The sequence below is a fragment of the Spermophilus citellus genome, assembly GCF_964194105.1.
Source record: "Spermophilus citellus genome assembly, chromosome: 10".
NCBI lineage: Eukaryota > Metazoa > Chordata > Mammalia > Rodentia > Sciuridae > Spermophilus > Spermophilus citellus.
In genome coordinates, this window is record NC_138197.1 from 84,723,387 (window position 1) to 84,745,264 (window position 21,878).

The 21,878-nt window shown below is 37.7% G+C and overlaps 1 protein-coding gene and 1 long non-coding RNA gene across 2 annotated transcripts in view; one reads left to right on the forward strand and one right to left on the reverse strand.

Moving 5' to 3' along the window:
- The window catches only part of GNS (glucosamine (N-acetyl)-6-sulfatase), a 37,102-nt gene extending 24,364 nt beyond the window's left edge, over positions 1 to 12,738 (reverse strand). Inside the window, exons 1-5 of the mRNA XM_081309967.1 lie at positions 12,393 to 12,738; positions 7,095 to 7,154; positions 3,485 to 3,691; positions 1,772 to 1,837; positions 1,240 to 1,338 (exon numbers count right to left, since the gene is read on the reverse strand). Coding sequence (XP_081166093.1) covers positions 1,240 to 1,338; positions 1,772 to 1,837; positions 3,485 to 3,691; positions 7,095 to 7,154; positions 12,393 to 12,584 — 624 coding nt within the window. The 5' untranslated portion in view covers positions 12,585 to 12,738. The remainder of the gene's footprint in view (positions 1 to 1,239; positions 1,339 to 1,771; positions 1,838 to 3,484; positions 3,692 to 7,094; positions 7,155 to 12,392) is intronic.
- An 81-nt stretch (positions 12,739 to 12,819) lies between these two features.
- Positions 12,820 to 16,768, forward strand: LOC308658735. Its single transcript, XR_014024231.1, has 3 exons — positions 12,820 to 13,110; positions 13,206 to 13,435; positions 16,673 to 16,768. It is a non-coding gene; the product is annotated as an uncharacterized lncRNA (long non-coding RNA).
- The last annotated feature ends 5,110 nt before the right edge of the window (positions 16,769 to 21,878 follow it).

Below are 21,878 nucleotides of genomic sequence, written 5' to 3' on the forward strand. Positions count from 1 at the left end.
CACGTCACACCAGTGCTTGAACTCATATGGACTTAACATTTTTCATTTACTTATCAGGAGATTCTTTATGAAAATAAAGCACCCCATATACATGCTGTTTTTCATTGTTCTAGCTGATTCACACCTTCATTTATTCCTAATACTAGATCAACATACGGAAGATAACTATTTCCTATCACCTTCCCACCTGCCTACTTTACTCCAGCTCTATCAACTTCCTTGTGGTTTCTCACAAGTGCAGGGCACACTCTTGCTCAATCAGGGCCCTTACACTCACTGTTCCCCTTGCCTGCGACATTATTTCCGCTGATGTGTATAACTCACTCTCACCTTCTTCAGGTTACTGCTTAAATGTTACCTACCAAGTAACGCCCCCCCATGCTTATTTCTCTGATTATTACCTAATGAAGCAACAAATGTACATGTGTATATACCCACATACACATAGCACAAATAAATTCTGCCACAAATTACCTTCACAGAATAGACTTTGTTTCACTTACTGCAGAATGCCTACCGTACTAGGTAGTTGCTGAACTATTTGGTGAATAAAAGCTCTATGAAGGATTTCCATTAAAGACACTTCAGAACAGAAAAGTCCCAAATTCACTTTTTAATTTGTGCACATAATGACCACCCAAAGAACTCTCACGTCTCTATGCCTCTGCCTACATAAAGGCCTGTAAAGTTGCCATCTTCTATTACTCTGAGTCTTGAATTCAGACCCTGTGAGTAAAACTGGGGCCAAGAGTAGGAACCCCAGCTCAGCACACTGGCACACACCTATAATCCCAACTACTCAGGAGGTTGAGGCAGAAAGATTGTCAGTTCAAGGTCAACCTGGGCAATTTAGCAAGACCTTGTTTTAAAGTAAAAGGGGCTGGGGATGTAGCTTAGTAGCAGAATGCTTGCCTAGTATGCATGAGGTTCTGCATTCAATCCAAAGTACAGATTTAAAAAAAAAAAAAAAAAAAAAGGAGCTCCTAACAAAGTACAACTTCTACAAAGTATTATCTATATGGTCTTATTACCCTTTGGAAAAGGGATGTTCTTGGAATTCTAGCAACATGTAAGAAAAACACCCTAAGGAATTTTTAATCAGTTGGACATAATCTTTGGCAGTTATATCACATTATTACACATTTATGTCACCTGCCACAAACAAGACTAGAGGTTTTCTAGGGAGAGGCTTAATCGAATGTGAACCAAACCTGCAAGGGCAGAGTTCCAAAAACTCACCAGAACATCTGTCAGGTAGTCCACACTGTAGTTTTCACCATGTTTCCGTGCTTTCCCATTGATAGAGAGGGTGTAATTGTAATATTTCGAATTCTTTTCCTATGTAAAAGAGGAAAGTAAAATCTGGTACAAGGTCAACACAAAATGAAAAACTAAACCCTTGTTGGGCTAAACTGTACTCTATTTAAACAGCAAAAAGACAGGAAAAAGGAAATTACTCAAGTCAATATTTATATTTTCTGACAAGGGTTTTTTATCAAAGACTAGCATGTTTTCAATAATTTGTTCTAGTTTAAAAGCCAGAAATGGACTAGGAAGAACAGCAAACTACATTGCTAAACCCTCTGTAATGCAGGAAAAACATCCCAGAACAGAGTGACTCACCAGTCAACAGGCTTTCTTTTAAGGAGACAAACCAATTAGGCATAAAACCGAAAAACTTATGTTGGTATCAGGGTTAAATTAGCGAGTACACATTTTGCATCTAGAGGTCTGTGTATAATATAAGTCACTGACTTCAATAATCACTTACCAAAGCATACCAATAGCTCCAGCCTAGAGGGACATGTTCTAGTCCACCTGCATCTGGGGCTCCATACTGAAAAGACAGAAAAGTAGGACATTAGAACTCGTTAGACATGACCAGACCATAAAGAAACAGGAAATTTAGAATCTTTTTAGACGAGTGCCTGACAGACTAGGTGCTCAATTTTCCCAAACACAAAGACTAATAAAAAAGTAAAGAACTCTATAATCGTAGGAACTTCTTAAGCTAGAATTGCTAACCACAGACAGTAGGCCAAATCTGGCCTCCCAACTATTTTGTATGGTCAACACACTAAGACTTAAACAATCAAAAGTCAAATATTTTGTGAAATGTGACAGTTACACGAAATTCAAATTTCAGTGATGACAGACTTTTATTTGAACATAGCCCTGCTCATTTGCTTACCTAGAATCTACAGCTACATTCATGCTACAAAGGTAGCACAGTAAGCAAGCTGCAATAGAGATGTATGGCCTGCAGAGTCTAAAACATTTACTTTCTGGCCTGCTACATGTCCATGTCGCCTACCCTACCGTGTACCATTCATGGGTAAGTACTGAGCCACGATGACATAGAATGAATTGTTCAACTGACAACTGTTGCTAATAATAGTAAAAAATAGACTATGAGCTATCGAATCTATTACTTCAGTTGCCCTGATGATATCTACTTTTGGAGCATAATTTATCTGATGAGATGAATAAGTTAAGAGACCACAGTACATTCCCACCTTATTTCAACAAGTTGTAATACTGCTTATTTAAGGCAGAATTTAATCCCTGAAAACTCTCTGTACTTGAAAGCTTTCTCCTAATTTCATATATAAATCAGATGACCTTCAATATGCAAAGCAAAGATAGATTCTCTATTCTCTTTATGACCCACACCAACACCATAACTGAGTATCACACCATACTTCCTGTTTCTCTTGATTCTTTCAAATGGATTAATTTTCCTTTAAACCCACAAGGTTGCAGATCTCCTTAATTATTGGGGAGAGGAAGAAAACTAGCAGAAATTCAGATCAGATATTAAGACCACCTGGAACCACAGGTAAAGAAGAAGAAAATATACATCTTTTCTTTGTTCTGCATTCCTAGGCTAACTCCAAAAGGTAACCCCAAATATCACCAATTACACCATTTTAAGCTTGGTCTTTGACTAAAAGCTGAGGCCAGTGTGGTAGACTTGGGGCCTTGAAACAATGAAGTATCACTCTAACCCGGCCTGAGGTACTTTCCCTTTATTACAGTCTCTCCACAGTCTGTTCTCACTTTTCAGGTTAGTGAGTTAAGCATTAAACAGTTATAATTCAGAAAAGATTTTAAGAAATGTGAGGGGAAAAATTCTTCATTCTGATCCTGATAAAGGGGAAACAGAAAAAAAAAGATACAGCCACATGACAAGCAGAAGTCCTGAGGAAAAGGGAAGACACAAACAATAATGGCAATCTTAGGACAATTTTAAAATAAATGCTTCTGGGATTATTTAAAGGAAGAATAACTACAGTACCAGAAACATGTAAACAAGTTCCTGTAAACCACGGGCAGATGAGGAAAAAACAACAGATACCCCAAGCCCTTTAACACGACTTGAATTGACACTACTGAAAAAAATTATAGGAGTTTTGATCAATTATTAATTCACATTTTAAAAGCTGTTATAAGGGAGAAAAAAATAACAAGCCATTCAACATACCTCATTTAAATACTTCCCTGCAAAAAAAGTTTGATAACCACACATCGATCTGAGGATTGCTGGGAAAGTATTTGGCTCTTGGATCTTCTGCCAAGACTTGCTACTGCAGTTTCCCTCCAGAGTGTTGTTAACGACATGATGATTATGTGGGTACTTCCCTGTCAGGATACTGGCTCTGCTGGGGCAGCACAGAGCACTTGGCACATACTACAAAGAGAATTGAAGCAAAAGTCTGTTAAACAAGAAGGATGAAGTTTTCATCACTTCTAAAAAAAATAAAAGGAAGCTTCTCAATACTCCAACTTCAAATTTTCAATTTCTCATGGAATAGAGATTTTCTTTACATGACATACTTTGGAACTACTTTAAGTTACACAGAACAGATACCAAGACAGATGAGACAAATCAAGAGAATTTCTTTTTAATTTGGTTTCTTTCTGAAGAAAACAGTAATTCTAATCTTGTCTGTCATGGAAATAATATTAATATGCAGGGAATGCAACCTGGCAGGAGTAGGGTCTTAACCAAAGATAGAGAGGGCTTCTTGAATCTAACGTAGCTGAAAAGCAGAGGTTCATTTTCAGGTTCATCTGCAGCTTTATATAGTTTTTCTAACACTTTCCCACCACCTCTCTTAATTATGTTTCCTGAGCTACTATCAACAAACCTTCTCCTTTCTACCCAATAAAATTGGTACATCCCCAAGTCACTTTATTGACATTAATACTGATATATACCCACACCAGGAGGAAAGAGAAGGTCAACATATTCGTGCCAACATTAGATACTGTTCCTTTTTTTTTTTTTTTTTTGGCTTTTCAAGTTGGATTTAGCTTTGCTTGTTTACTGGGGATTAAAAACCATGGTTCTGTATGTTTAACATGTGCTCTACCAGTAGGCTTCACTCCCAGCCCAGAGAGGAATTTTTAAACACTGGTGAGGGAGAATGTTATCTACATGCACAGTAGCCAATCGTCTATGTGAAGAGTCATTTCATGTGTTTTGTTCATTTTTTCCTCCTGAACTTTGGCCTTGTGTTACTTAAGATTTGCAGTAAGGAAAGATTTGGTCACATTACAAATGCTTCCCCTTTTTTACTTTTGCTCTTGACTTCTGTTATTTTTACAGTGGCAACTCTTAATTCTTTCCCTTTTTGTCTCCTGATCTATTTTATGGCCATTATCACACTGCTAACGGTATCTTCATATCACATTTTAATATATGGTTGGGTAATGTCTTAAAACGAACAAACCTCTCAGTTGAGAGTATAACTGAGTCATAGAGTGGGTGCTTAGTATGCACAAGGTTGTGGGTTCAGTCCCTAGCACCAAATATAAAATGCCTTTATTGTTTTTACCTATTTACCATTCACTGCATGTATGTTACTGGGTATCAAACTCAGGGTCTTGCATATGTTAAGCAAGTGCTCTACCACTAAGGTACACTCTCAGCCTTCCAGATAACTTTTGAAATCATTTGTGTCTAAAAAGTCTTGTGGAGATTCTGGGGCTGGGGTTGTGGCTCAGTGGTAGAGAGCTCGCCTAGCATGTCAGAAGCCCTGGGTTTGATCCTCAGCACCACATAAAAATAAATAAATAAAATAAAGGTATTGTATCCAACTACAACTAAAAAATAAATATTAAAAAAAGTCTTGTGGAGATTCTGATTAGAATAAACTTAAATGTCTTACCACAGAAAATGATGTATGTATCTATGAAGGTATTTTTATTTTTATCATTTGCTAAGTACTTTAACTTAGTCTTAAACCATTTCTGGAACATCACCAGCCATTTCTAGAGTGTTTATACTTTGCTATTATCAATAAGATCTCTTCCTCAACTTCTCTAACTCATGCAGAAGTTATTTTTACTTTTTAATTTTTGCCTTAGTAAATTCTATTAATTTACAAAGTTTTCTAGCCAGGTGTGGTACTATATACATGTATCCCAGCTACTCTGGAGGATCACAGTTGAAGGCCAGCTTGGGTGACTTAATGAGACCTTGTATCAAAAAATAAAAAAAGCTGGGAATGTAGCTCAGTGTTTGGCTAGCATGTATGAGACCTTGGGTTCAATTCCTTGCACCACAGAAAAATTTCAAATAATTCTGTTTTCTAGGTCAAAAATCCAAGAGTGGAAATAATTTTTAACTTCAAATAGTTTAATTTTATTTCAATCTAGATTTATGACAATGACTAGACAGTTTAGAACATAAAAAATTAAGTCTTTGTCTCATGCCTAACAATGCCCTAAGTCTCTCACCTTAAGTATAAAGTGTGCTATTTATTTGTAATATTCATCATTGTAAGGATGTATTCTAACAACTTAATATTACCAGGAAAGGATGCTAAATTTCAGGGAACCAGTCAAACATCTTTCAAGATGAACATCTAACTTTCCTTCTTTCTTCTACTTCAACTAGTGATATCATGTAGATAGACAATGCAATAACCCAGTATTATGAGCTCTTACTGAAAGACCAGTACTGATATTGTGCTTTACATGCATCAACTCATTTAACTACAATAACACTGAAGTAGATTTTGATAACTCACTTTACAAATGGGGAATCTAAGAACCAGAGAGGTCAAATAACTCACCCAAGGTTACAGAGGTAGATAAAAGAGCAACTATTCAAAACTAGGCAGTCTGGTTCTGGAATCTATGCTCTTCAGCCTAACATGGTTGTACTGTGCAATAGATTTTCTGGATCAAGCAATCCTTCCATCCCCAAACCCACTTACTGAGTTATATGTATGGTTGCTGAATTTGAATTGGTAGCATTTTATTTTGGATCTTTGCATCTGTATTTTCTTTAAATTTCTGTTATTAATTTTAAAATTTGTTCTTATACATAATAATAGAATATATTTTAACACATATGGAATATAACTTTTAATGTATTTATATTATATATAAATATATATGTATATATTTTGGGTGCTATTATTTTTATCAGGTTTGACTATCAGAGTTAATTGGGTTTTACCATAGAATAGGTTATCAAAATATAATCATTACTTGCTTCCAACAATCCACTTTCAAATCTAAAACAATGAGGTTTTAGATAAAATTCTCTGGTTCTGAGTTGCAGCACAGACTGGCTTAGAAAATATCTACAACCAGCTGGGCATGGTGGCACATGCACGTAATCCCAGTGGCTCAGAAGGCTGAGGCAGGAGGATCATGAGTTCAAAGCCAGCTTCAGCAATGGCTAGGCACCAAGCAACTCAGTGAGACCCTGCCTCTAAATAAAATACAAAATAGAGCTGGAGAAGTGGCCCAGTGGTTGAGTGCCTGAGTTCAATATCTGGTACAAAAAAAAAAAAAAAAAAAAAAAAAACCTACAACTGTTCTTCAATTTAGCAAGTAATATTTCAATTAAAATCTCTATAACACTATATATAAAGTCCTTCCTTCAGCTCAGACATTTAACTATAAAAAACCCTTCATAGGGCTGCGGACATAGCTCAGTTGAGGGCTTACCTTGCATGAGTTCGATCCCCAGCCTCTCCCCCACACACAACCTTCAAAGATCACACCAGACTTCCAGAAGAGTGTTTCTTCTTAATATAAACACAAAGTCTAACAAAATTAGTTTCAAAACTTACAGCACTGGAGAAAGTCATTCCCATCTCTCCAATGAGGGCCTTGGTTTTCTTTAGTGGTGTCTGTAAAATAAGTAATCATCCATTAAACAATTTCTTCTGATAAAACACACAGACCAAAACTTGTGTGTTTTTACATATTATTTTTTTATTCACAAAGGTCAGCTTTGTCACTAAGCAATAGCTAAGAGTCGCATAATTCTGGAGAAAAACTAAACAGGTTGGTAATATTCGGTTAGGACCCTGTGCCAAAGTGCAGGGGTCTGTAACACAAGCAGGAAGGGAAAGCTCATGGCTGATGACATTATTCCAGCAATGCTGATTTTCAATATAATTTTGGTGTCCTTCCCTTATTTATTAGTAGTCACCTTAGAAGGCAGATAGTGCCAGCCTATCTCCAAGGATTCATCTTTAGAAGCAGAATGTTAGAAATGATATGAAAGGTGCCTCCCACCCTTTAAAGAGAAAAAACAATTAGATTCTGACAGACAAGGCTTTGAGATCCAGAGATGGCTTCAAATCTCAGTGGTGAACCAGACACACACTGTTCAACTACCAGCTTACTGTCCCTCTGCACCTGACTGGTCACCACCTGAGCCAGGTAGCAGGCAGGTTTAACAGAACCCTGTCAGGCAGAAGGCTAATCAGAAATTACTTTGTTTTTATCCTGGCTTTTCATCTTTTGTTCAAAATCTAAGATTCTGACAAGTGCAGAGAACAATTAACTTCATCCTAGAAATGATAACAGTGTGAAGTAATATAAATATAAATAAAAGGGACACCAATAATCTTTATTCACTTTCCACACAGCAAAAAAGCACCAAAGAGGCTCATTTTAGTAGTACTATGAGGCAGTTCACAATGACTCTAAAGTACTTCTGAAACCTAAGACCACACCACATACACTGGTAAGTTATTTTGTGTGATAATTTCTTGAAGATTGATATTCCAAACATAAACTAAATTCATAAGAGACTCATTTTCAACAATGTATAAACGGCTTTTCCCCATTATTGATAATTGAAAACCTAAGGTACCGTAATCAAAAAGAATGAGAATTCTAAGATGAGCTTTCATAATTACATGAGTAGATCTTTAATGGGATCCCAAGAAACACCAGCACTGTAGAAGATGTGTGCTAACCTTCAGAGGCAATGTCACCAGTTCTCAAAATATCACTAGAAAACATATTTTCCCAGAAGAGTGGACTGAACTAAATATTAGCTTGACAAAGAATCCAAATTATCATGAGGAAACTGGGAGAGAAAATGAGAATGTGGGGGAAAGGACTATGAGTTGATTGAGACTTGTCAATTTAACCAATATGCAGGAAAAATATTTGAACCAAGTTTGACTTGGTTTTAAGACTGTACTTAAGGCTGGGGACATAGCTTAGTTGGTAGAGTGCTTGCCCTGCATGCACAAGGCCTTGGGTTCAAGCCCTAGCATCACAAAGAAAAAAAATCTGCACTGTGACCATAACACATTTATTATATACTTAATGTGTGCCATACATTGATCTAGGCAATGGTGGAAAAAAGAATGTCCTTGACCTTATGATACTCAAGGACACCTAAACAACTTAACTATTTCAGGTAGTCATAAGTGCTTTGATCACAGTAAGTCAGCATGATGTGACTGGAGCTGGTGGAAAGAAAGGGGGAACTACTTCAGATTGGTAGTCAGGAAAGGCCTCTTTTAGGCCTTTCAGGAGAGGATGTCTCTGGGCTGAGTAAATAATAAGCACAAAGACTCTCTGAGAGGAACTTGTGAGGAACAGAGGGCAGGCCAGTGTGGTTGAAGCAGCCCAAGAGGTAAAGGGGAAAGAGGTAAGACAAGGTCAGAGAGGCAGGTAGAAGCCAGAGGATGAGGCAGGACTACATAGGAATTTTGATTTTAGTCTAAGAAATTTATATTCCTAACTGGAGTCCTTTTTCTACTAATGGTAATACAAGTGATAATGATAATCTGTGCTTAGTGGAACAAGTCCGAAGCAAGACACCACATTGTACCAAAAATGTGTATCCCTGCTAATTCAAGTGGACAGGGGCTGGTCAGGTGAAGGTCATGCAATTAAGCAGCAGCCAATTTTCTGTTCTCATGAGTAAATGTGTTACTCATCCCAAGCCAAATCCCTCCTATAAAAGCCCTAAGGACTCATTTACTTTCCTGGTCCCATGAATAGCTGCTCTGAAATAGTTCTGACAATTCTGGTAATTCTATGGCTACTTTTTTTTTGGGGGGGGGGGTACTGGGGGGGGTACTGGGGATTGAATCCAGAGGTGTTTAACCACTGGGCCACATCCCCAGCCCTCTTTTTTATTTTATTTAGAGACAGAGTCTTACTTTGAACTCCCAATCCTCCTGCCTCACCTTCCTGGGCTGCTGGGATTACAGACATGTGCCACTGCACCTGGCTAATTTTTCTTTTAACAATGAAAATCATTTTGCTCTAAGTAAAGCAATGATATGTATTTATTCTTTTCCTACATTTCCCTATGGCTCCTTCCCTGGTTTCCTTGAGATTTTGACCAAATATCACTTTTTCCTATAGTGAATGATTTTTAAAAAGAGCAACCTGTGCTTTTGTGAAGAACAGTGTGTCCCAGAGCACCATATGATGTTTAAGTAAAAATCAAGAAATGGAAAAGAACAGTTCTCTAGGAAAAACAGTAAAAGCAAAGTCCCACAGATGATACCTGGAACAAATACAGTGAAATGTCAAAGATAATACAGCTGCAAAAGGCTATCAAGCTGATTCAAAGAATTTCACTTTAAACCAAAATTATACCAAGTATTACGATTCTTCAACGTGAGTTATCTGCAAGGTTGACTACTGTTTATTTTGTGAACTACGGCATCAATTTATAAACTTTTTTGGGTCAGAGGACCCTATCTCCACAAAAACAAAGCTATTGCCGGGTGTGGTGGTGAACACCTATAATCCCAGTGGCTCAAGAGGCTGACACAGGAGGATCTCGAGTTCAAAGCCAGCATCAGCAACATCGAGGCACTAAGCAACTCAATGTGATCCTGTCTCTAAATAAAATACAAAATAGGGCTGGGAATGTGGCTCAGTGGTTGAGTGCCCCCCCCCCCCAGTTCAATCCCCAGTACCAAAACAAACAAAAAGCTATTATACATGAAGAATTATATGTAAAGTCACGGATTCACTGGTATTCTTGAATGTCACCTGAAGAATCTTTATGGTATAAGTGATTGTGCTGGTGTGGGTTTGTGAAATGACATCTGACAAGTCAGAATTACCACAGTATTTTACAAAAGGAGAAAAACATGGTGGTCAGGAATCCTAAAATACCCAAGCTTTGACCCTACAAGTTAAATAATGAACTTTGGCCAAATAATTTCAGCATGTCTGAATTTTCATTTCCTCTTATTTAAGGACAATATCTACAGCAGAAGATTCCTGTTATGATTGAAACAGAATTATGAAATACCTCACATTTGCTGGTTCCAAGTAGGTCCTCAACTGCCATTCTTGTCCTAGCTCTTTCCTTTGGAAGCCCTGTTTGATACTTAGCAGAATATTCTGGAAAAGCTACAAGAAAAGTCAGAATACTCTGAAGAGTTGGGAGCATGACTTGTGCTCTCCACTCAATTTTGACTTGTCTCCCCAGTCTGAACACTTATAAAAAGACTCTGCTACTAGGTTAAAGAAGCAAATAGGATTAATGTACTAACAAGAGATCACAAAGATACCGACAACAGCTGTGGTCAATGAGACTAGAAGAAACTGAATTCTAACACCTTAAATCTAAGTAATGAATTTTGTTTTGAGTAGAGAGATGAAAGCATGGCCTTCTAACTAAGTACTTTGGTCACTGACACAGACTGGCTTGTTTTTCTACTAGACAAAACACTCTTGAAGAACACAAACTTAAAGTTTTGTGAGCAGGAGGATAAGTATAGTATTTGGAATGGTGGCAAAACCAAAGTAAAAGTAAGAAGAGAAATGAAATTAAGACTCAGTATCAATATGGTTGGGTAGAAACTAAAAGTCAATAAGGTATATGTGAGAGGAAGAAGTGTGGATTCAAAACACAAGTATCTTAAACATCCACTAGAAAAGACTGATACTGTTGAGCACACTCCGAGTATATTTTATTCACAACCCAAACAAATATACATATGGATATGCTTACCATTATCATTTGTAAAACACAATTTCCATTGTACTCTTCCAAAGAATGTTAGTGGCTACTCACTGAACTTATTTCACAATTCACTCATGGATTGAGAACAGCAATTTGAAGCACACTAAGCAAGGATGTTATCATACAGGAAAAATTATGAACCTCTTGCCTGGAGAGTTTTCATAGTTTCAGCCCTTAGACTCAAAATTAGAGGGCCAGTCAGGTTATACCTTGAGGCAATAATTTGCTTCTGTGCCCTGGGTGAGCCCCATTTCTGACCTTATAAGGGGGTTGGGGTAAATGCTGATTAAAGTCATAAACTCCAAACCTTTAAGATACAAGAGCAACTCTAAGACAAAAGGAAATTTGGTGGCCAGGACAGTGGTGCATACTTGTAATCTCGGTTACTGGGAGGCTGAGAAAGGAGGATCTTAAGTTCTAGGCTGCTTGGACAATTTAGTGAGATCCTGTCTCAAAAAAAAAAAAAAAAAAGGGCTGGGGATGCAACTCAATGGTATAAGGTAACATGGGCTAGACCCTGGGTTCAATCCCCCACCCCCCAGTCTCGTGACAGCCCCCTGACAGTATCTAATGCTTTAGCCAGGCGTTCAATTAGGCTAATTAAACTTTCCTGATCCTTTGGGGTCACTCTCAACAGTTCAACAGTCTACCAGATTAGTTCATTTTGTCAGCACTTATTTTACAGATATCAGGCACAGACCCTATACACAGGCACAAATGCAGAGGGGGCTTAGGTCCTTCCTAAAGGGGATTGAAACAATGGCCTCTAAGCCCCTAATCCAAAAGAAATGCAAACAGGGCTGCGTGCTCTTTCCAGCACCTGAGCCTCACTGGTTAACTTATCCTTAACTGGAGTCCACATGTTTATCTTGAGGCGTGAACGCAAACCCCGCAGCAATAATGGCCAGACTGGATGTGTGGTGTGTGATATGTGCATGTGAATCAAATCCGAAAGAGAAATAGTCCTGCGGCCCATCAAAGCTGCTGTTGTGAATGCCCTTGAGCAGCAAAACCAAACAGACCGGGGGTCGAGGCAGCCAGTTTGGGGGTGGGGTTAAAGAAAAAGAGCACTAAGTCAGGCAGTAGCCCGGGAGATGGAGGGGCGGGGCAGAAATGGAAGAGTTACCATGCCGCCGAGCACTTCGTCTTGATCGTCGGTGAGGAGCAGCACCACATTGGGCCTCCGGGAGCCTGCTGCCACCCCAGAAGCCCCTAGGCAGCCGCTCAGCAGAAGCAGCAGCAACGCCGGTCTACAGGCAAGCAGGTGGCGGGAGCTGCCCCGCGAGGGCCCACCTGGGGCCAGATGCAGGAGCCGCATGGCGGACGGGGCTCCGGGGACACCCCGGGACGGGGTGGAGAGACGTGCCGGTGACCGAAGGGCGAGAAGTCTACTAGCTGCAGGGAGGGAGGACTGCGCCTAGAAGGCCGGGGGCTGGGGTCAGGCGTTTTCTCCCCAGGCGCGATCACGTGAGGCGGGGACAGGGGGCGGAACACGCCGCAGTCACGTGAGAGCGGCTGTGGGCGGGGCCCCGGACGAAGCAGGATGGGAAACTCCCGGGCAGTGTCCGGAAAGGGGCGGAGAACTAGGAGCCGAGGGAGGGCTTGCCGGCCTGAGGCTGAAGCTAGGCTGAGGCTGCGGTTGTGTTCTGGTGGGACCTGTTTGTGAGCGCTGGCTGAAAAGGTTGAAATGAAGGGATGAAAAGGAAAGGGAAGTCAGCGAACACCGGTTAAAAAAGGAGGAATGCACAGCTGGTGGGTGAAGTCTAGGCTCTACCGTGTTTAATCCCCGAGTTAACGAGCATTTATTTATTCAATCGTTTCCAATTTTCTCTGCACCTTGTTAGGTAAGTGTTAGCATTCTCACTTGGATCAGTTGGTAAAGAAGTCTGATTAGGTTTTACTTTCTTCATCTGACATCGTGGTTTTAAACATAATTTAGGGAATATCCTGGCGCCTTTATCCCAATGTTCCTTGGTGGATTTTAGAAGATGTTGGAGGATATGCACATTGAACAAAACCAAAAATTCTGAAACATGGTCACCCAACAGTGATAAGTAATCTTTAGGGGAAGAAATTGCATGAAACTAAGAATTTATTTTTGTGGTGATTCTGGAACAACTTTACCTTGCTGCTCTGCTGAAATCTATAAAAACTATTGCAACTGGTAAGGTAAGTTGTCAAAAGTTATATCCTCAACTCAATATTACAGAATCCATCCTCTTGTTAGTTAAAAAAAAAAAAAAAAGTGTATCTAAGATGGACCCAGAAAAGAAAAAACTTAAAGCAGTGAAAGCACTATTCTTAAGATAAAATAATTGTAGAAATACTTCGAAACTCTATGTATACAACTATCCTTATACCCAACTGTAAGGCTTTTTATGCAAAAGGAAGTAGTGCCTTTTTTCCCCCCTATTTTGGTAGTTGGGATAGAACCCAGGGTCTCATGCCTACTAAGTAAGTGTTCTACCACTGAATTATAGCCCCATACATTTTTTGCTACTTTAAAAATAAATTTATTGAAATCAAAAGAAGCTTCTAAAAGAATGAAGTAGAGTTCTGCTCTGCAAGAAGGAATTATGCTGAGAATCTAGTTGCAGCCTTATGCTAGATGAATTTTTTTAACTGGTAAATACCCCAATGAATTCAGGTTTCAAGACTTGAAGGAAAACTTTCTTGCCCCCCAAAATGAAACTGATCCCTCTAAATGGATGCTCAAAATATAAAATTGTTTTTGGTTCGGGTTAGATTGTAAACCCTTTTTTTCCAGCTGTATTGAGATTTGACAAAGTATATATGTTTAAAGTGTATGACATGTTTTTATATATGCATATGTTATGCAATGATTACTCTTCCTCTGATTACTTTTTTTATTGGAAACATTTTTGTTACTGTTCACTTGTCCATATCAGAATAATTGTTCTTGATTTTTTTTTTTAAAGAGAGAGACAGAGAGAGAATTTTAATATTTATTTTTTAGTTATCGGCGGACACAACATCTTTGTTTGTATGTGGTGCTGAGGATCGAACCCGGGCCGCACGCATGCCAGGCGAGTGCGCTACCGCTTGAGCCACATCCCCATCCCTTGTTCTTGATTTTATCACTCATCTTAATAAGTTTGGTTATATATTCTATTACTTTTTATCCCAATTTTATTTCAGTGCTTTAATAAAATAAATTTAAAGATGACAAAAGAAAGTTTTTATTATACATCCACATCAGGAATCTGTAATTTTCCAAAATGTCTTTTAAATTTTATCAACCATTCAAATAAAGTTTTACATTTCATTTGTGTTTGGGTTTCTCTTTTGAGTTGTCAGTAATATATTTTTGAGTTCCTAAATTTTTGTTGAACCTAAGTTGTAAGGCTTGAACAACTTTGTAATGGAAAGACAATTTAATTATACTTAAGACAAAGTCCAAGTTGACATATACTTTTCAAATACTTCATATAGTAGTTGAACCTGAAAATAAAACATAAAACTGTTATAAAACAATGAAGTAGTTAATGACTTCAGATGTGAGGGGTGGGGGGAGAGTTCTCAAACAAAATTAAGGTAATGAGCTATATGTGGCTTCTATTCTCCAAAATTGGTTTTAAAGAGCATACTGCCAGGTAGGACTGTAAACCTGGTGACTTGCGAGTGTTAGACAAGAGTGTTGCAATTTCAAAGCTATCCTCAGCAAACTAGCAAAAAAGACTTGTCTCAAAAAAGAATGGCTTAATAGTTAAGCCACCTTGGGTTCAATCACTGGCAAAATAATAATAATAATAATAATAATAATAATAATAATAATAAATTGTAGCCCTTTATCCTAATCATCATAGTTTCATAGTTGTATTGACATATGACTGATTGTAAATGTTGTTCAGCTGTAGGTGAAAATAGCTCTCTTGCTTATATAAAAAAAGTCTCAATGTTTTTAGTTGGCAAAGAAATTAAAAATCACTCTTGGTTTGCCACACCCCAGCACCCCATCCATATTCCCACTCTACCCACATCCCCACTCCCATACTGAGGATTAAACCCACAGTCATTTAACCATGGAACCACATCTCTAGTAGTGTATATATATTTTTTAAGACAGGGTCTCTCTAAGTTGCTTAGAGCCTCACTAAATTGCTGAAGCTGGCTTTGAACTTGTGATCCTCCTGCCTCAGGCTCCTGAAGCAGTGGGATTACAAGAATGCTCCACTGTGCCTGGGTGTTAGGGTTTCCTATGAGAAGAGCAGTGCACAATAATTGCAACTGATCAGTGTTTGCATATCCAATATCGAATATAAAATATTAGTTGACATTTGGTTATGTATTTGATAACACTTTTTAAATGTATTTTTTCATTTCAATTTTTCATAAATCATTTTGGTAAGTCTTTTCATTTTGACATTTTTTTCTTAAGAACTTGAGCAAAAATGGATAAAATCCAACCATCAGTTTTTTTAAATCTCATGAAATTTGCATTATATGAATAATACTACTTTTCATTTAACTTCTGAAGTGTAAATCTCTCTCACTTAAATTTTTTTAAAATATTTTTTTAGTTACCAATGGATCTTTTATTTTATTTATGTATATGCAGTGCTGAAGATAGAACACAGGGCCTCACATTCCAGACAAGCCCTCTACCACTGAGCCACAACCCCAGCACTTACTTAAACTTTTAAGGAACTCATAATCTCTACTTCTGACCATGACAGAATAATAGTGCCAGACTAAACCTCTTCATATAAACAACCAGAAAACAGGCAGTGGGCTGAGGGTGTAGCTGAATTGTAGAGTGCTTTACTAGTTTGCAGGAGGCCCTGGGTTCAATCATGTACCACAAAAACAAAAGAATAGAAAACAGGACAAAATTCAATCGTACCACAAAAACAAAAGAATAGAAAACAGGACAAAATATGTTTTTACACAAAGGATAACCATGAGTGCAGGACTGTGATCCTTGTGAAAGGAAACAATTGCCCCAGTGTTTAGTCTGGAGGCACATTCTGAACCAGAATCAGGAAAGAGGATCCAGGAAAAACAAAGTTATTTTGCTGATAGTGTTGAGGGGAGCAAGATCAAGGTGGAAGGAGGCTGAGGCAGATGGAGGTTGGAGGGAAGAGTTTCAAAGAAGTTGATGCTATGTAGGCTAAAAGCTCATTAAATCTGCATAGATGTTTTTTTTGTGTGTGTGGGTGTGGGTGAGTGTGTGGTGTTTGCCTATTTATTTTTTTCAGTGCTGGGGATCAAACCCAGAGCCTTGCCCATGCTAGGGAAGTGCTGTATCTCTGAGTTACATCCACACCCTGCCATATATTTTTAAAAAATCATTATTCAGAGTATTAAACAATTCCTTTTCAGATATGAAAAAAATATATTGCAGTAAAACAGGTATATTTCCATTGTGCTTTCCTTTCCTGTTAGGACAGTCAATTGTCCAACCCGAGAGCAGAGAGGAGGATGGACAGTGCTGCTGTTTTTATCTCCATACAAAACATATGGCCACTGGTTCACCTGGGCTTTGTTTAATGGACAGTAGGATTATGTTTTCTAAGAAGCTGAAGTGACACTTGTAAGTAAAGTGTGTTCAAATAAAATGTTTACATACTGATAAATTCTTTGATAAAAAGACTAAAATGAAATATAGTAAGTTCCAGTTGCTATTAATAAAACAAGTCCCAGAGAGGAAAAGATTGTTGTACACATATAGCATCCCAATAACTTCATTCAGGTATAATTTTAATTTGAAAGACCTATATACAATGTTATTTAAGTGATAATGGCCCCTAAGATTTGTTCAAACTTACTTTACAATAAGAAAGTGAACAAATCTGATATGTACACACACACACACACACACACATACACACATATACACACACTTCTTTTTTGTGGCTGTACTGGGGTTTGAACCCAGGTGTACTCTGCCACTGAGCTACATCCCTAACTCCTTTTAATTTTAAGATAGGTCCAAATTGCCCAGGTTGACTTCAAACATACTGTTCTCCTGCTTCAGTTTTCTTAGTAGCTAGAATTATATGCATGGGCCACTGAACCTGGCCTGATAAAAGTTTTGTCTCTACTCATTGCTTGAAGTCTTGGAGGAAACTGCCTAATTACTAACTAAAAGTAATTCTTCATGTGTTTCAATATTTTACCAGTTTCTACTTATAATTTTTTTAAATAATTTTTTTTTCACAATACCTTTATTCTCTTTATTTATTTTTATGTGGTGCTGAGGATCCAACCTAGGGCCTCACATGTGCTAGGCAAGCGCTCTACCTATAATTTGAGTAATTAAATTAGATTCTACATAACATTTTATCTATGTTCACGGAATTTCAGTCTCTTATGCCAGAATTTCTTGACACATTATATTTAATATATTACTTAAAATTGTAGTCAGTCTGAGCAATATTGTTAAATTGTGTTTTCATTGCCTAAAAACATCTGAAGCAGTTTTTAAAGAGGAAGAAAAAGTTACTAAAATGCAAAGCATTATCACATATATCCTTGTTCATTACAATTTAGGACCAAAAAGTAATGTTTGTTTAAAAAAATGTATTTGGTTGGCAGAAAGTGAATCTAAGTCAACAGTACTAGATATGCTAGAATTTATCTACAAGTTTGGGATCTTTTAAAAGTAGCATTAGGGGCTGGGGTTGTGGCTCAGTGGTAAAGTGCTTTCCCCAGCACCACATAAAAATATTTAAATAAAGGTATTATAAAAAAAAAAGTAGCATTAGCTGGGTGCACCTGCCTGTAATCCCAGTGGCTTGGGACGTTGAGACAGGAGGATCACAGAGTTCAAAGCCAGCCTCAGCAAAAGCAAGGAACTAAGGAACTCAGTGAGACCCTGTCTCTAAATAAAATACCAATATAGGGTTGGAGATGGGGCTCAGTTGTCGAGAGCCCCCGAGTTTAATTCCCGGTGTCTACCCTCCAAAAAAGTAGCATTACTTAAAAAAAAACAAAACAAAAAAAAAACTTACTTCCAGAAGTACAATAAATAGAAAATAATAAAAACCACTAGTAATTGGGCATGGTAGCGCACACCTGTAATCCCAGTGTCTTGGCAGGCTGAGGCAGGAGGATTACAAATTCTAGGCTAGCCTCAGCAACTTAGCAAGACCCTGTCTCAAAAAAAAAAAAAAAGCTGGGGATGTGGCTCGATCGTTAAGCACCCTGGGTTCAATCCACAGTAATAACAACAACAACAAAAAAAACCAAAACAAAACAAACAACAGTATAAATACAAGGTAATGCTTAACTTACACTTTTGGACATCTGATTGAATTAAACTTTGAAAGTGTATGTAAAAAATTTTAGAATCTGTGACACTTGATTTTCAAAACACTGAGGCAAAAGAGAAGTCCACTTCTCATCTAAGTGCAAACTGCTTATGGCAAACATCCATACAATATCAAAAAGTCAAACAAATAAAATTACACAACAAGCAAATGCAAATTAATTGCTTCAACAAATATAATCACTAGTAATCTTCAGAGAAGACATGGCCTTCTAGGGTAGGCAATGATACTGCACTGTTTTGGAAAAAAAGGCCATCATCCCATTTCCTGCCTTGAACTAGGAGGAAAATCTTCCTTTTATTGTGATGTGTAATGTAACCATCAGCAATTTTTTAAAAAGGAAAAATAAGATGAAAAAAGAAAAGACTAAGACCCTCTTCCTATAGTTGAGAATTGAGTCTTAAAAGATCCCACTAACTTTTATTTCCAGGTAACCCCTGTTTTCTTCCAAAGCCTTATTGGACTCATTGTCACTGGGACTGGTGGCCAGTCATAGGCTGGTTCTCTGTAATCTCTATTGTCCAAAGTGTCTTTGGCTATGGATGGAGAACTATTCCAGTGAGAAGATCCTCCTCCTCTATACTTGGGTCTTCATTAGCAGCTGCTTCTTATAATGGCGATGTGGTAGGGGAGGAATGGCATATTAGAGATGTTCCTCTCTTTTTCTCTATTTGGGGAAGGGAGAGTAGTGCTGATTTGGGAAATAGAAGGTATGGTTGGTTTTTCGTGTGTTAAAGCATTCACATTTGAAGCAGAAACATCTGTGTTGCCTACAGTTTGGCCTGGCAGATCTGTTTGTGATACATCAGTGGACGTGGCCACAGGAGCTCCAGCCTTCCTGAGCCTGGATGCCCAGCAAGGGCAGGAACTTTGCTTGTGTGGCCCCTTTTTCTGGGGGCAGCAGACATAACCTAGATGATGTGTAATCAAAGAGTGATACACCATAAGGCAAGGCAAAGAATGACCAAGGTGATGTAAAAGAGATAATTTTCAGAGGGTTTGGAGATACTGGAGATCCAAGCTGGCAGAGAAGGGAAGGTCCTCCTTGATGATCAGGTACATATAGTAAATCACCTAGAAATATCATGCCTTAGTAAAAAAGTTGAACTCTCCTTATCAAAAAGTACTTCACACTTCAAATAACAAAGTTCAAACACAACTTTCAAAAGGTAAAGCCAATCTGCAAGTAACTTGGCTTCCAGAAGAAAACCCAATGCTCTTTCAGGAAAAACTACACAATCTAGATATTCAGTAATATGAAACTTACATTGCCCTGCATTTGATTATAAAAATCCACAACAGAGATCCCCAAACAGGAATATGTCACTCATAACCAGAAGAAAATTTGTCAATAGAAACAAAAATATCAGAGATGTTGGAGTTAGAAAATCAGAATGTAAAACACCATTATAACCATGTTCAAGGATTTAAAAGAAAATGTGAACCTAATGAGAAGCAGGAGAATTTTTTTAATGGAACAGAATAGCACAATATTTGGAAAAAAATAACTGTGAATTAACAGGAGAAAGACCACATGAGTGAATGTGGTGAGGAGATAAGTAAACTTGGAGACAGCACTAGAAAATACAAAAATAAAGCAAAGAGGGAAAAAAGGTGAAAATAAAAATGAGCAGAGCATCTGTGACTTATGAAAAAAAATCATGTAGCCTACCACTCATAATTGGAGTTCTGTAAGGAAGAAATAAATTTTTAAAAAGAAATAATAGGTTAAAATGACTAAATTTGGATAAAACTCAGACCCAAGGAATCCAAGAAACTCCATGCAGAATAAGCATTTAGAAAGATATATTATGAAAAACTTGCAGCTAACATTCAAATGACTAAATATTATCTTCTGAGGCCAGAAGCAAGGAGATTTGTCCTCAACATTGCTATTCAACATTATACTGTAGGTATTATACTGTAGGTTCTTGGCAGAAATTAATTAAAGAAATTAATGTTCAAGAGATCTGCAGGTGGGTACATCATGGTGAAAAATGTTGAAAGACAGAGGATAAAATCTTAAAACAGAAATATAACTAGTCACTCACAGGGGAACTCTAATAAAATCAGCAGATTACTTTCCATTAGAAATAATGGAGGCCATAATGAAGGAATAACATGCTAAATGTCTGAAAACAAAAACAAAAACACCCTGGTAATCAAGAATGCTATATCCAATAAAGTTATCTTTTAAAAAATGAAGGTGAACCAAAAAAAAAAAAAAAAAAACCTCAGATAAATAAAAACAATGAATTTGTGGCTAAGAGGGGTGTCTTGCAAGATATAAGAAAAGAAGTTCCTTTGGCTAAAAGTAAGTGGCCCCAAACAGGAAAAAAAAAGCACTGGTAAAGATAATTTATGCAAATATAAAATGATAAATGCTATTTCTTGTTCTGTTAATTTTAAAAGCAATCTTAAATTCAATAAAACAAAATTTTCATGGTTATGAGTCATATTTTGGGGGCCTGCAATATATAGAAATATAATATTTTTGCCAACAACAGCAAAATAGATTCATGGGATCAAAGCTGCATTGTTGTCAGAAAATGAGTGCAGATGGTAATTCAAATCCATAGGAAAAGGTGATGAAAGTCAGAAATAGTAAAGAGGTTACTATAACACAAGCTATACATATATACTTTCTTATTTTTTTCTGTTAGCTGCTTTAGAATATTTAAAATTGAATGAAATATTAGCAATATAACTGCCGCAGTCTGGCTGGGCACAAAATCACGAGCCACTCACAGCCTTGTAGATTCAAACAGCAATTCTTTATTCCCGAACTCACACCGGCACCCTACAAGCACATTCTGGGGAAAATCCACACCTCCACTGGGCTCTGTATCCCAAAATACTCTCTGAATCCCGCGAGAACTCAAGGAGCCGCGCGCCTGAGGCAGCAGGATACACCCTATTCCCAGCAGGGTCCACCTTAAACCTGGAACCGCCCTAAACCCAAGGAGTGGGATACTCCCTAATCCCAGCAGGATACACCCTAAACCTGAATCCGCCCTGGTCCTTGAGCAAGGTCACCTTTCATGCAATGTCACTGCAAATGACTTGGGTCATGCCATGTGTCATTCTTACTTAGCTATGACTCTCAGCATATAACATTTGTAGATATATATATAACAATACAATAAAAGTTTTGAGAAAATAGAAGCATATATAAAAAATGTTTTTATATCTCACTGAAATTAAGTTAGTATAAATCTGTTTCTTAATCTGTTTCTGATAAGTTGGATATGATAAGAATAGGGCAATCTCTAAGGACAGAACTAAAATTTTTTTAAAAAGTTAAAATATCATAAAGTACT